At 34.4% G+C, this 13,349-nt stretch overlaps 1 protein-coding gene across 2 annotated transcripts in view; it reads left to right on the top strand.

The window, feature by feature from the left end:
• The window catches only part of PEX3 (peroxisomal biogenesis factor 3), a 35,489-nt gene extending 24,042 nt beyond the window's left edge, over positions 1-11,447 (top strand). For both annotated transcript variants that reach the window (XM_007171321.2, XM_007171320.2), the window contains exons 10-12: positions 1,622-1,744; positions 7,996-8,092; positions 10,474-11,447. In XM_007171321.2, coding sequence (XP_007171383.1) covers positions 1,622-1,744; positions 7,996-8,092; positions 10,474-10,557 — 304 coding nt within the window. In that variant the 3' untranslated portion in view covers positions 10,558-11,447. The remainder of the gene's footprint in view (positions 1-1,621; positions 1,745-7,995; positions 8,093-10,473) is intronic.
• The last annotated feature ends 1,902 nt before the right edge of the window (positions 11,448-13,349 follow it).

The following is a 13,349-nucleotide window of genomic DNA, read 5'->3' as shown; positions in this document are numbered from 1 at the left end:
GCTAGCCAGCTCCAGCTAGGTCTCAGGTGTAGACACATGTACACACATGCTAATGTGTATGCACACACACCTATACTCAATTTTGAGAACTACTTCCCCTAACCCTTTCAGGATAGTCTGTAATGTTCCTAAATCTTTGAGTGATAAAAATTTCACATCCTCCCTAAACTGAGTATTACTATTTTAAATTACCCAGAAGAGAGCCAGAGTGTTAGAAATGGAAAAAGCATCAGATTATGCATTAGAAGACGAGAGGACCTAGATTCAAGGTTGGCTGTCCTATTTATTATCTGGTCAACCTTGGTTGAGCCACTTACACTCGTTGAGGTAGTTCTATCATTGTAAAATCTTAGTGGTAATACCAGTTCCATCCACTTTATCTTAAGTGATTAAAATATCAAAGTTTCTTTTCAATTAAAGATAATTTAAGATCATTTTTTCTAGTTCTGTTTTCTGGGCAAATCATATCCTTTGTTTATAATATTTTTTCATAATCTTGAAGAAAATCAGCAAATTTTTAGGTTAACTCAGCTACTGACTCTACTATCTGAATTTATCAAGTTCTAGTCCCTTGACTTTCTACAGTAGCGATCTCCACTTTTTTCTTATTCAAACCACTCCATGAAGCTCTAGAAAAAGGTCATCAGTGATCTTTTGCCAAATCCAGTCAACATGTAATGTTCATCTTACTTGGCCTTTCTCTAATAATTGACACTGTTGATCGAGGCTTTCTTGAAATTCCTTTCTCTTATGGCTTCAATGAAAAGTCTAATTTTTCTCCCAGTTCTCAGATCATTTCTTCTTAGGTTCCTCTGTGCCTGCCTTTCCTTTAAATATTAGTGTTTCCCAGGTATTTCTTCTTACTTCATCCTCAGCTGCCCCAAGCAATTTTATATACTCCCATTAATTTACTGTCTGTAAGTTAATAATTCCCAAACTTATAGCCCTAGCCCTCCACTCTCATGAGTTGAATTGAGATTTCTACATGTCGAAGATAGAACTAGTCTGTTCAACTAGGCAGTTTCTAACTCTCATAGCATACATATATTATTCTTTATATCAAAGAGTTTTTGTGAGGTACTGACATGATGTAATGAAAAGAGCTTGAACTTTAAGATCAAAAAGGCCTGGGTTCAAATTCTGGCTCCTGTATTTACTAATTACATAACCTTTGGACAGATTTCTTCATCCCTCAAGTATCCAGTTCCTCATCTGTTGTACATGTTAATAAAATATTCTGTCTCACTGGGATGATATGATAGAGTATATAAAGCAAACCAATAATCTGTGACTATAAGAGGATTCCTCTTCAAGTGTTTCCTCAAGAGAAGTAATACTATTTATTGATATTTATAAAAATACACTTATAAAGTGCTACCTAATGTAAGAAAATCTAGCAAAATACATGAATAGTCTCATTGTGTTGTGCTAAATAATAAGCTCACTTTTTATGCTTAACTTTTAAGATTGACTCCTTGATATATTTTTATAGTGTTTTAGTCTAAAAACTAAATTGTGACTAGAAATGTTGGTGGCTGTCAAAGGTAGCCACATGATTATTGAATTTGTGTCCTTTTCCCTTGAAAATCTGAAAAGTAACTTATCCTCTTATTTTGTGTAGTCCAGATTTTAGTACAGTTTTGAATACCTGTCTAAACCGAGGATTTAGTAGACTGCTAGACAATATGGCTGAGTTCTTTCGACCTACTGAACAGGACCTGCAACACGGTAACTCCATGAATAGGTAAGAAGACATAAAAGAATGTTATCAGTCTAAAGAATGTTCTAATAAAATAGTGCTTTTGGATGTGTTTATTTTTTGTTCCAGGTAACAAAAATATCTTAGAGGATAAATTTGAATGTTTGTTTTTTCAACAAATTAAACTCTATTCAACCAATGACTCCTTCATTAGGAGGAGCTCTTTCAGTATTCAATATTAAAACTTTCATTTCTTCCAAAAATTTTGCCACTGTATAGAGTACTTAAGTTGTGAAACTATTTTTCTATAGGCCAAATTTCAATTATTGGGGCTTTTTAAATTTAACTCTTTAGAATATAAAACTGAAAACGTTATTTAAGTTTTAATGTTTTCTCTTATATTATTCCAGTACTATAAGCCATAATTAGCCTGTATAATTCAGCCAAGCATTCTTGTTCTAAATTCCCACTTGATGAATTATCATCTCCTAGTTCTACAGCCCTTCTTGTAGGATTAGGAATGTTTAGTTAGTGCAACTGGTAGTGATTTTAATCATAACTATTACTAAGTCATGGATTCACACTGCCAAAAGGTATCTTATGGTTTTATTATATTCTTATCATCTCAGCATGAGCACCTTGAATCTCCTATTAGGATTTACACTCTTTTGCAGTTTTTTAATGTTAAATTCAGAAAATAATAGGTACTAAATCAATGTTAACTGAGTATAAACTCATCTGTTAAAATTAGGGGTAACAGTAACTGATATGCAGTACGTATGTGCAATGTCCAATTTAATTCTCAAATACACAGGGCAAGATTATTTGCCCAGTTCTCTGGGACCCATCTTTATTATACAAAAAGGAATAATTTGCAGTTAACATTGAGGATTTGGAATGCCTAACGTCATAAAATTTATTTTCTGAAGCAATTTAAATATCATCCTAAAATCTTTTTTAGCAATTCTTTAAATTATAAAAAAAAAAAATTTCAGCCTCTATAAAATACTCCCTAAATCAAGGTGCTCCAGTCAACAAAACTATAATCTCTACCTAGCAGAAGTATTAGTTATTTCCTGAGTAGTTATAAGAATTGTAATAGTTGTTATAATATAAACAAATACTTGATCTTGTACACTAAAGAATTATAAAAATTATGTTACAATTACATCAGCCATTGATAATCTTTTCTGGACTCCTGTAGTACTCAGTGTTTATACTTAACTATTGGCAAAGAGACAAAATATCACTAATTATGTGTACTACAATTAATAATCCAGAACCCTCAAGAGAATCAACAGAAAAATGATGTAAACTAATAAAACATTAAATTTTACATATATATATGTGGTATATATTACATATGTATATATTTATGTATATACTATATATACAACATGTGCATATATGTGTATATATAAACATATATATATATAATATTAAAAGTTTTCCTATCACAAGAAACAACCCAATAGAAAATATAATGGATAAACATGGCATGTAAAAGAAAAACTATACAGACTTAAAGTATGAATATAGATATAAGAATCCTAAATAAAATATAAACAAATGAAATACAGAAATATAGAGCAATAATAATAGTGACCAGTACTTCTGTTTCTTTTTCTACGTACAAGTATGATAGGTATTTTTCAGAACATTATCTCACTGAATTCTTAAAATAGCCCTAGGAACTAAGTACTAGTATCTTCCTCTTGCCACAGGTGAGGAAACTAAGAAAGAGAAAAAGTAAATAATTTGAGGTCAAGCAGCTAGCGAGTAGTAAAGCCAGATGTTCACTCACTTTTGTCTCACATCAGAGCCTGGAATTTCTAGTTATTCTCCAAGACTGTGACTAATTAAGGTTTATTTTAAGAATGCAAGGAAGTTTAAACATTAAGAAAGTTATTACACTAATTCATAACATTAATAAGTTAATAGGACAAAAAACAAGCATCATCTTCAGTGTTGCCGAAAAAGCATTCAATAAAACATAACTTTTATTACTGATAAAACCTCTTCTAGAAATAAAAAATCCTTTTTGTATAATAAAATATTTGAAATCAAAAGCAAATGTTATACTTAATGGCAACACACTAGAATTATTTCCATTAAATTAAAAACAATATAAAGATGATCACTATTGACATATTTATTCAACATCATTTTATTATTCTAACCAGTGCAGTAAGACTAGGAAAAGACAATTTTTAGAACCAAATTCAGGAATGCCAGTGATTTTTATATATTTATTTTGCGAAGAGACACTTACTGAATGTTTATTACTATATAATAAACTGTTAGTTGACTCTTGATTTTCTAAGTTAAATTCTTATCTTCAGAAAATGACATTAGTTTCGGAAAGGGAGAGAAAAAGGTTATTGTTATATGAAAGTGACATGATTTTATACTTAGAAATCCAAGAGAATCAGCTAAAAATTGTAAAGTTAGCTTCCCAAAATTAATCTATAAATGTGGTCAAACTACCATCAAAATCCACTGAGGATTAGAGAGTGGTTGCTTTGTTATTTTTGAACCTGAAAAATTGATAGTACTAAAGGAGGAATAAAGGGCTGAGAATATTCAAGAAATTATTGAAAAAGTAGAGCAATGAATGTACTCTCCCTATAGAACATGTATTATAAGGTACAGTTATTCAAATAATATGTTACTAGGAATAGATGAATCTGTGAAATAGGATATAAAATCCAGAAACAGGCTCTAAAATATACAAGATATAGCATATGGTAAAAGTGAGGAAGAGATGTATTATTTAGTAAATAACGGTAAGACAGTCATTGTAAAATGACTAATTGTAAAATAAAGTTAGAGCCCTTCTGTACCATACTTATAGTCAAAAACAAAAACAAAAGCAAAAACCAGGGGGTTTAAACAATCGAAACATAAATGAAGTGATAGAAAACAGGTGAATATTTAGCTGATCTCAAGATGGAGAAAGTTTTTCTAAGAATGAAAGTAAAGAACTGTATATGAATAAAATAATGTTTGGCGGTAAAATTTAAAAGTTAAAGATCAAGCAAGTTTTAACTTTATAATCAATATTAAATGCAAATGGGGCTTCCCTGGTGGCAAAGTGGTTGAGAATCTGCCTGCCAATGCAGGAGACACGGGTTCGAGCCCTGGTCTGGGAAGATCCCACATACCGCGGAGCAGCTAAGCCCGTGTGCCACAACTACTGAGCTTGCGCGTCTGGAGCCTGTGCTCCACAACAAGAGAGGCCGTGACAGTGAGAGGCCCGCGCACCGCGATGAAGAGTGGCCCCCGCTCGCAGCAACTAGAGAAAGCCCTCGCACAGAAACGAAGACCCAACACAGCCAAAAATAAATAAATAAATAAATAAATTTATTTTTTTTAAAAAATGCAAATGATGTGTTAGGGGAAGTATTTGCAAACTATATGCATCATATAAAGAGGTTAATAGCATTATATACACATCAGTTAAGGAAGGAAACCCAAAGAAAGAGATGGTCAGAGATACAAACATAATTCACAAAAGAGCATATAGAAATGACCAATTTGTCCATTCATCTATAATCTGTTTATTGAACATCTGCTATTTATCAGGTACTTTACTAAATCTCTGTCCTCATGGATCTTACAATCTAGTAGGAGAAACAGACAGTAAACATAATTGTATTAACTATGATAAGTGTTATATAGGAAAAGAATGTTGAGCATATAATAGAAGTATTTGAACAAACATGGAAAGTCAAGCAGAGTTTGCAAGGAAATAATTTGAACAAGAACAAAAAGATGAGGTCTTGGATGGAGTGAGGCAGTTGACATTCAGAGCAGAAGGCATAGCGCAAAGACTTTGAAGACGGGGACCGCAGTACACTTCCAGGACCTGGAAGACCAGTGTGGTAGCTGAAAGGATGGAACTCGGAAAAGAACAGTGTGAGATGAAGTTGGAGAATTTAGCACATACAGGTTATGATTGTCAACTTGAGAATGCTGGGGAGCCACTAGAAAAGTGTCAGGAGAGTGACAGGATGGGATTTACATTGTAGGATCACTTTGATTGCTTTGTGAAGATGGAATCGGGAAAGTGGACATTGGGGGTGGGACATAGCAATGGATGAATGAAACTTTTATTAATCGCGTCAACAAGTATGTTTTGAGCACACACTGCACCAAGCCCTTTACAAAGTGCTAGGATAATACAGTGAGTGAGGTAGGCATGAAACCACATGGACCTTGTGTGGTAGTGCTGTCTTCAATTTCTGTTGAAGACAAATTCACTAATCTATAAAGAGACACATCAAACAAAAATCATGACAAGTTTTGAAAAATGCTGCAATGGTACCAAGGGGGAGAAGTGGCGGGGGGTGGGGTGGTGGGATGAACTGGGAGATTGGGATTGACATGTATACACTGATGTGTATAAAATAGGTAACTAATAAGAACCTGCTGTATAAAAAATAAATTAGGGCTTCCCTGGTGGCACAGTGGTTGAGAATCTGCCTGCCGATGCAAGGGACACAGGTTCGTGCCCTGGTCTGGGAAGATCCCACATGCCACGGAGCAACTAGGCCCGTGAGCCACAACTACTGAGCCTGCGCGTCTGGAGCCTGTGCTCCGCAATAAGAGAGGCCGCGATGGTGAGCGGCCCGCGCACCGCAATGAAGAGTGGCCCCCGCTTGCCACAACTGGAGAAAGCCCTCGCACAGAAACGAAGACCCAACACAGCCAAAAATAAATAAATAAATAATTTAAAAATAAATAAATTAAATTTAAAAATTCAAAAAAGGGAAAAATGCTGCAAAGGTACTGTGAAGGAGAATAATGACTGATCTCTTCAGGAATGCATAAATCTCTCCACTTTTTTCATTTTAAGCATTCCCTCAAATCTTAGGACAGCATACTAGTTAGATACCATAGCTTCAGCATTTTCATGATATTTAAAAGGAAAATTTTAGTGTAGTCCCGGGTTTAAATGTATGAAATGTGATATTTTATGTAATAAACCAAGTCTTTAACCCACACACAAAAAGTAGTTTCAGTATTTAACAGTCATTATATATATAGTCACACATAACATACATTCATTCATTCATCCAGGAAATGTTTATTGAGCATATTTACAGGTTAGAAGATCATTGCTGTAGTCTAGAGAAGAGATAATGCTTAGTGTGGATAAGTTTGGCAATGGGGAGAAGTAGACACATTTAACGAATATTGAGGATTGTGGAGAGGCTGGATATAGGCAGGAGAAGGAAGTACTGATGATCCCAGGTTTCCTGCTTACTCAGCTGACTAGATGACAGTACAGTTCACTGAAGTAGAGGAAAAAAACATTTGACATTGCTAGTAATTAAGAGTAATACAGACCAAAACTGTGAGATACCATTTTCAGCTATCAGACATATGAAGGTTAAAGAAAAAGATAATGCTTGATGTAGAAAGAAGGCATGATAGAGCAGGTATCCTCATAAACTGTTAGAGAAGCAGAGAGCATTTGGCAATATACATTTTAAAGCTTAAAAGCATTCATGCCCTTCGACCCAGTAATTTACTGTAAATACAAAAAGTTATTTATATTAAGGAATATTAGGCAAAAACTTAAATGCCCAACTGTAGGGAGCTGATGATATAAATTGTCAGCTAGAGGATGGGTTACTATATAGTTATTAAAAAACAGACAAAAACTTTGGAAGAAATTTTAATGAGATGGAAAAATGATTATAACCTGTGAACAAAAATGCAAAACAAGTGCTGCTTGGGAGGTTATAGTTGTGTGTTAAAAACACAAAAAGGGGCTTCCCTGGTGGCGCAGTGGTTGAGAATCTGCCTGCCAATGCAGGGGACACGGGTTCGAGTCCTGGTCTGGGAAGATCCCACATGCCGCGGAGCGACTGGGCCCGTGAGCCACAATTACTGAGCCTGCGCATCTGGAGCCTATGCTCCGCAACAAGAGAGGCCACGATAGTGAGAGGCCCGCGCACCGCGATGAAGAGTGGCCCCCACTCGCCGCAACTAGAGAAAGCCCTCGCACAGAAACGAAGACCCAACACAGCCATAAATTAATTAATTAATTAATTTTTTAAAAAAAACACAAAAAGTATAGATATGTATATATAAAAAATTACTGGAAGAAATTAACTATGATGTCAATTATAGTTGTTATTTCTAGGTGGTAGAATTATGTGTGGTTTTTATTTTATTATTAATACATTTCTATAAGTACTTTTCAATGACTGTTACTTTTATAATTAAAATATTAAGTTCCTATAAGATAATTTCAGAAAATAATTATTACTGTGATGATTTTTTAGTCTTTCCAGTGTCAGCCTGCCTCTAGCTAAGATAATTCCAATAATAAATGGACAGATCCATTCAGTTTGCAGTGAAACACCTAGTCATTTTGTTCAGGTAAGAGGAAAGCTTGGGGGTATTATTAAAAACAGATTGTACTCTTGGTTGTGGTCCTATTTGTCCAACATAAAATTACATTTCTCTTCTATGATATTTGTTCAAAGAAACCAAAAACTTGAAACCACATGTAGAGTATGGTAGAATGACCTGTGAGAGTAATAATGTATCATGGCACTTTTATGAGGTTGGGAATACCTTTCTCCATGTTATAGTCCAACACGTGTTAGACAGACTACATTTTAGTCCAAGTACATTCTAGTGGTCAGTTGAATTTACAGTGTTACTGTTTTGTATTAAGCTGTGCTAGTAGAAAAGTTGAGCCTTGAGGCAAATCAGCGAACCAGTTCCTCACATTTTGAGGAAAAATTAAAAATTTTTGTGGGAAAGTAAAGCATTTTAATAGCTAATAAATACAGCAATTAATAGTGCACCAATAATCTGCTTATTAAAAACTGCATACTCAGTAGGTTATTTAAATTTTTCATTAGACTACCTATAACTCCATCTCCTTTCTTAGGAAAGCATTTTAGAATACATTGAGTAAGACTGATTTTATTAAAAGGACAACTTTGAATCCATAGGATTTTTTCCGAGTCACTTGCAAACTTGGAAACTATAACAAGTAATAAATTACTCGCAATACACCTCAGTTCCAAACCACTGCCATGATGTGCAGTGAGAAGAGACCCTAGGCCTAAGTGTAAAGATGGTGTCTTCTCAGTATCGTTTATCTCTGTGGACTTCTACTTGAGGACATGAAGAGCCCTGAGACTATGGGTTGTAGTTCTTCCTTTCTCTGTGTAGTGTCATTAGCTTGTCCTTAACATGCTACTTTTCCTCACTGTTCTCTTCAGTCTTCTGTGTCATCCTCTCACCCATGAGAATTAGCCATTCATATTTCGGAAGAAAGAATGAATAAGGCTGATCTCATTTCACTTAATTTTAAGCTTAATTTAAGCTCAAAAAAATCTTAAAAGCTTAGTTTAAAATTTTCTGTTTATTTTTTTAAAATTTTTACATGTGTATTCGTGTGAGAAAAAAAATTGTAACTTCTGGCATTTGAACCTTAACTTTATCTTTCTCCATTTTCATAAAGTCTCTGGCTTCGTCAGTAAGCTGTTCATCTTGACAAGTGGGAAATACAGCTAAGCGTAATACAACACCAGCTTTGGTGCTTAAGTAATTTATGTACTACATTAATTAAAGTCTGTATAATTGAGAATGAAGACAAAAGGTTTCAACCTAGTAAAAACATCATTGATACTAATGCTTAGTAAATTTTCTAGTGTGACTGGATGTAGATTAAGTTTATAAACTAGACCATTAATTGACAAGACTTCCACCAATTTTTTTAACTATGATTTCTATGAGTTAGAATGCCACATGGTATTCAGAGAATTTAACCTTGAATTTGTGAGATCAAGACTTAACCTAAGCTCACTTGGGTTTTCTGATGCTGAGGAGAGAACACAAAGGATACGTTCACTTCTTGTTTCTCTGCTGCTCATAGGGCACTTAAGGGTTTCTATTGTCATAGATCCTTTCACTGTCTGGAGAAGCCTGTGGACGCCTCCTCAGAATAATGCCTATAAATGCATATTGTAAAATACATAGCTTTTAAAGAAAACCAATTGCATACAGTTTTAAAATACTTTTTAAAATCAAATTTACGATATAGCAGTATTGCTTCTTTGTTCATGCATTAAATAACAAGATGTAATGGCACTTCATGTAACTTCCACAACTGTCTATCATATGATATAAAAATGTCTGATTTCTACTAAAGGCAAATTCACAGGTTCTGCTAATACTATCACTTTGTTGCTTACATTCATAACTGAAGGAAATGCTAGATTTTAGTTGAAGGTTAATGAAAATAAAGATGTAATTTTTTTCCTTATCTATGTTCACAAATCCCTTAAGAACCCCTGTTCTCAGGTGTATATGTGTGATTATGCATGTGTGTATATATAATATATGATATACTACATATATTCTGTTAGAAAGTAATATACCTCAATCATGTCATGTCAGCTTCCAGCAAAAGTACCTTTAGACTTGTATAGTTAGTGTTGTAATCATTTATTCAACAGATACTCTTCTAGCACTTGACACACACAGAAATCCATTTGAAGACTATTTTGGGTCTTCTTCTCAAAGCCACATTTGAATACATATCATATCCACTATCCCTCACGTAAGAACTTAAACATCTGCAGGAATTTATTATAAGAAAAACTACTTCTTTCATTAAATGGTTTTCTTTTTGGCCTTAATGCCACAAAACTTAGAGCTAACTTTGTTGCTTGATTGCAGAAATGAATTCTGATTATCTGTTCTTTTTATAAACTGTAATGTTTTATTGTCGTCTTTGCTAGGATCTGTTAATGATGGAGCAAGTGAAAGACTTCGCTGCTAACGTGTACGAGGCCTTTAGTACTCCTCAACAACTGGAGAAATGATTTTTTCCTTCAGGAAGAACTACAGTGGAATTCATTTGCTTTAAAAAATACACTGAATAAATCAACTATATAGAGGGTAATGATTTGGTACCAAAATGTCTAATAAAAATATATTCATAATCAAAGTCTTCATTTCATAATAAAATAGATTTATTTGGCATCTTAATATATTTTTTTAAAGTCATCAACAGACTGGTTTTTGTGGGCATATCTGAGTGTACACAGGGCAAATGTCAGAATTGTTAATAATTTGTTACACCATGGATATTAGTTACAAACTGATTAATGTAGATACTTTTTTTATATAATAGGAAATTCAGTATACTTTGACATTAATACTGAGGTAAAATCTGTTTGGGAAGTAGGTGTGAAGTCTTGAAAATATGCTATTTAATCATAAAGTTCTCTGGACTGCAGTATACAGGAGTGAATCAGACTTTTCTCCAGTTAGTCTTCAAAGGGATAAATTATTTGTCTTAAATATACCTGATTGAGGACTTCATTTTTTATAGAAATCAGTTAATTTAGCAACTGTGATCGGGACTTCCCTGGCGGTCCAGTGGTTAAAACTCCCCACTTCTCCTGCATGGGGAACGGGTTCGATCCCTGATCCCTGGTCGGGGGAACTAAGATTTTGCATGCCGCGTGGCACGGCCAAAAAAAAATAGGGAACAACTATGATCAGCAATTTTTTTCTTTACTGTTGTTAACAATCCTTAGGAAACTACATACTGATTTAGGGACAAAAATTGTGTTTATGCCGTATACTCACAGCTATGATTAACTACTGTACATAGTTTCATTCATTTGTATGTAAATAATTTTAATAACTTACTTTGTATTGATTTTGAGCACAGTGAATCTTATTGCAATAAAATATTTTAGTAAAATATGGTTTTATTGAGTTAATACTTTACAGCTATTAATTTATTTGTCCCATAGCATTTTTGCTGTTATTTTTGGAGATTACACTAGCTTTCAAGTTTCATTTTAACTGGTAATTGATGCTTTCTTTTAACTTATTTGTTTAGAAAAAATAAATAGCATTTCCTTCTGAAAAGAAATAATTCATTGTTCTAGTAAATCTATAGTTCTTTATATGGGTAATTAGAACAGAGATAAATGAATCATGTATCATCATTATATTAGATATATTTTCAGTAGCATAAGAATATTTTCAGTAGCATAATTTTATGTTGTTTTATGTTTCTCTAACATATAACATATAGCTAAATAGTAGAAGGTAGAAAATGAATTGTGAAGTCTCTTCTAAGGCCAGGTTAGGCCTGAAGCCAACCACTAGGGAATCTATGCCTAGAATATTTTTTTAAAAAAACAAAAAACAAAAAAAAGCAGAAAAAACAGATGTAAAAGTGGAGAGGAGAGCAAATGCTTCTTTTCAAAATTTGACAGAATATAATGATGTTATTTCTCATAGGGTGGTGGAAAAACTGTATTTTGGAAAATTAGTGAATGTGTGGGTAATAGGGCATGCATCTCTTACAGCAGTATTAACCCAGGATTTCATCCAAGGAAATTTTGAGAATGAACAGGTGCGACCTTGTTAAGGCTAGAAAGCTGATCATCTGAAAATTACCACCTGGAATCATCTACCTCTGTAGAGTTGTAGCAGTTGTAGAGATGACAAGGTAAAAACCACATGTATTTGAAGCTAATTGGACTTAGACATTATAAATTTGTCTTCTAATTGTACAGTAGGAGCCCTTTTATCTGGGACCCTTAGTTGTTTGGTTAATCCAAAAAGTCATTTAAAGCAGGGTATCGTTAAAAAAATAACACGTGTTCTTAGGTATTTTAACTTAAAATATAAATAATCTTTATTTGCCAGTTATTGAATGTAGGACCCAGATCTTTTCTACCTTTTCAGTGTAGGTCTGCTTATAAGGGTTCTCTAATTGTCTTTCTTATACAAATCACATGTATTACATTATATAGTTATAAACCAGGGGTACAGAATTCTTGTAGATTTTTACTATATTTCCCTTCAGTCTTTTACAACTTTTTTTTTTTTTTTTGGCTGCGTTGGGTCTTCGTTGCTGCGCGCAGGCTTTCTCTAGTTGCGGCGAGCGGGGGCTTCTCATTGCAGTGGTTTCTCTTGTTGCAGAGCACGGGCTCTAGGCGCATGGGCTTCAGTAGTTGTGGTGCATGGGCTCAGTAGTTGTGACTCACGGGCTCTAGAGCACAGGCTCAGTAGTTGTGGCGCACGGGCTTAGTTGCTCCGCGGCATGTGGGATCTTCCCAGACCAGGGCTCGAACCCGTGTCCCCTGCATTAGCAGGCGGATTCTTAATCACTGTGCCACCTGGGAAGTCCTTTTACAACTGTTTTACCCACAATTAATTAACCAGTACATTTAAATTGGAAAAAAAAAAGGTAACATACTTTTATCTAGTTTTTCCAAAGTATTCAACTTGGTTTTCACAGAAACTATAACTGTTCACACTCATTTCATCCGCTTATGCAACATGATAAAAAGTTCTACTGGCATAATCAGTTTGGTAATCAGTTAGTTTCCTAGAACTGCCGTAACAAATTGCCACTAACTGTGTGGCTTAAACAATAGAAATTTATGCTCTCACCATTCTGGTGCTTAGAAATCCAAAATTAAGGTGTCAGCAGGGCCATGCTCCCTCTGAAGACTGTAAGGAAGAATCCCTCCAATCCTTCCTTGACTCTTCCAGCTTCTGGGGGCCCCAAGAATTCCTTGGCTTGTAGCAGCATAGTCTCTGCTTCTGTCTCCATATGGTCATCTTTTACATGTTTGTGACCCCC

This window comes from Balaenoptera acutorostrata, chromosome 14 (assembly GCF_949987535.1).
Source record: "Balaenoptera acutorostrata chromosome 14, mBalAcu1.1, whole genome shotgun sequence".
NCBI lineage: Eukaryota > Metazoa > Chordata > Mammalia > Artiodactyla > Balaenopteridae > Balaenoptera > Balaenoptera acutorostrata.
The sequence above is the reverse complement of the archived record's forward strand: the minus strand, read 5'-3'. Positions and strand labels throughout refer to the sequence as shown.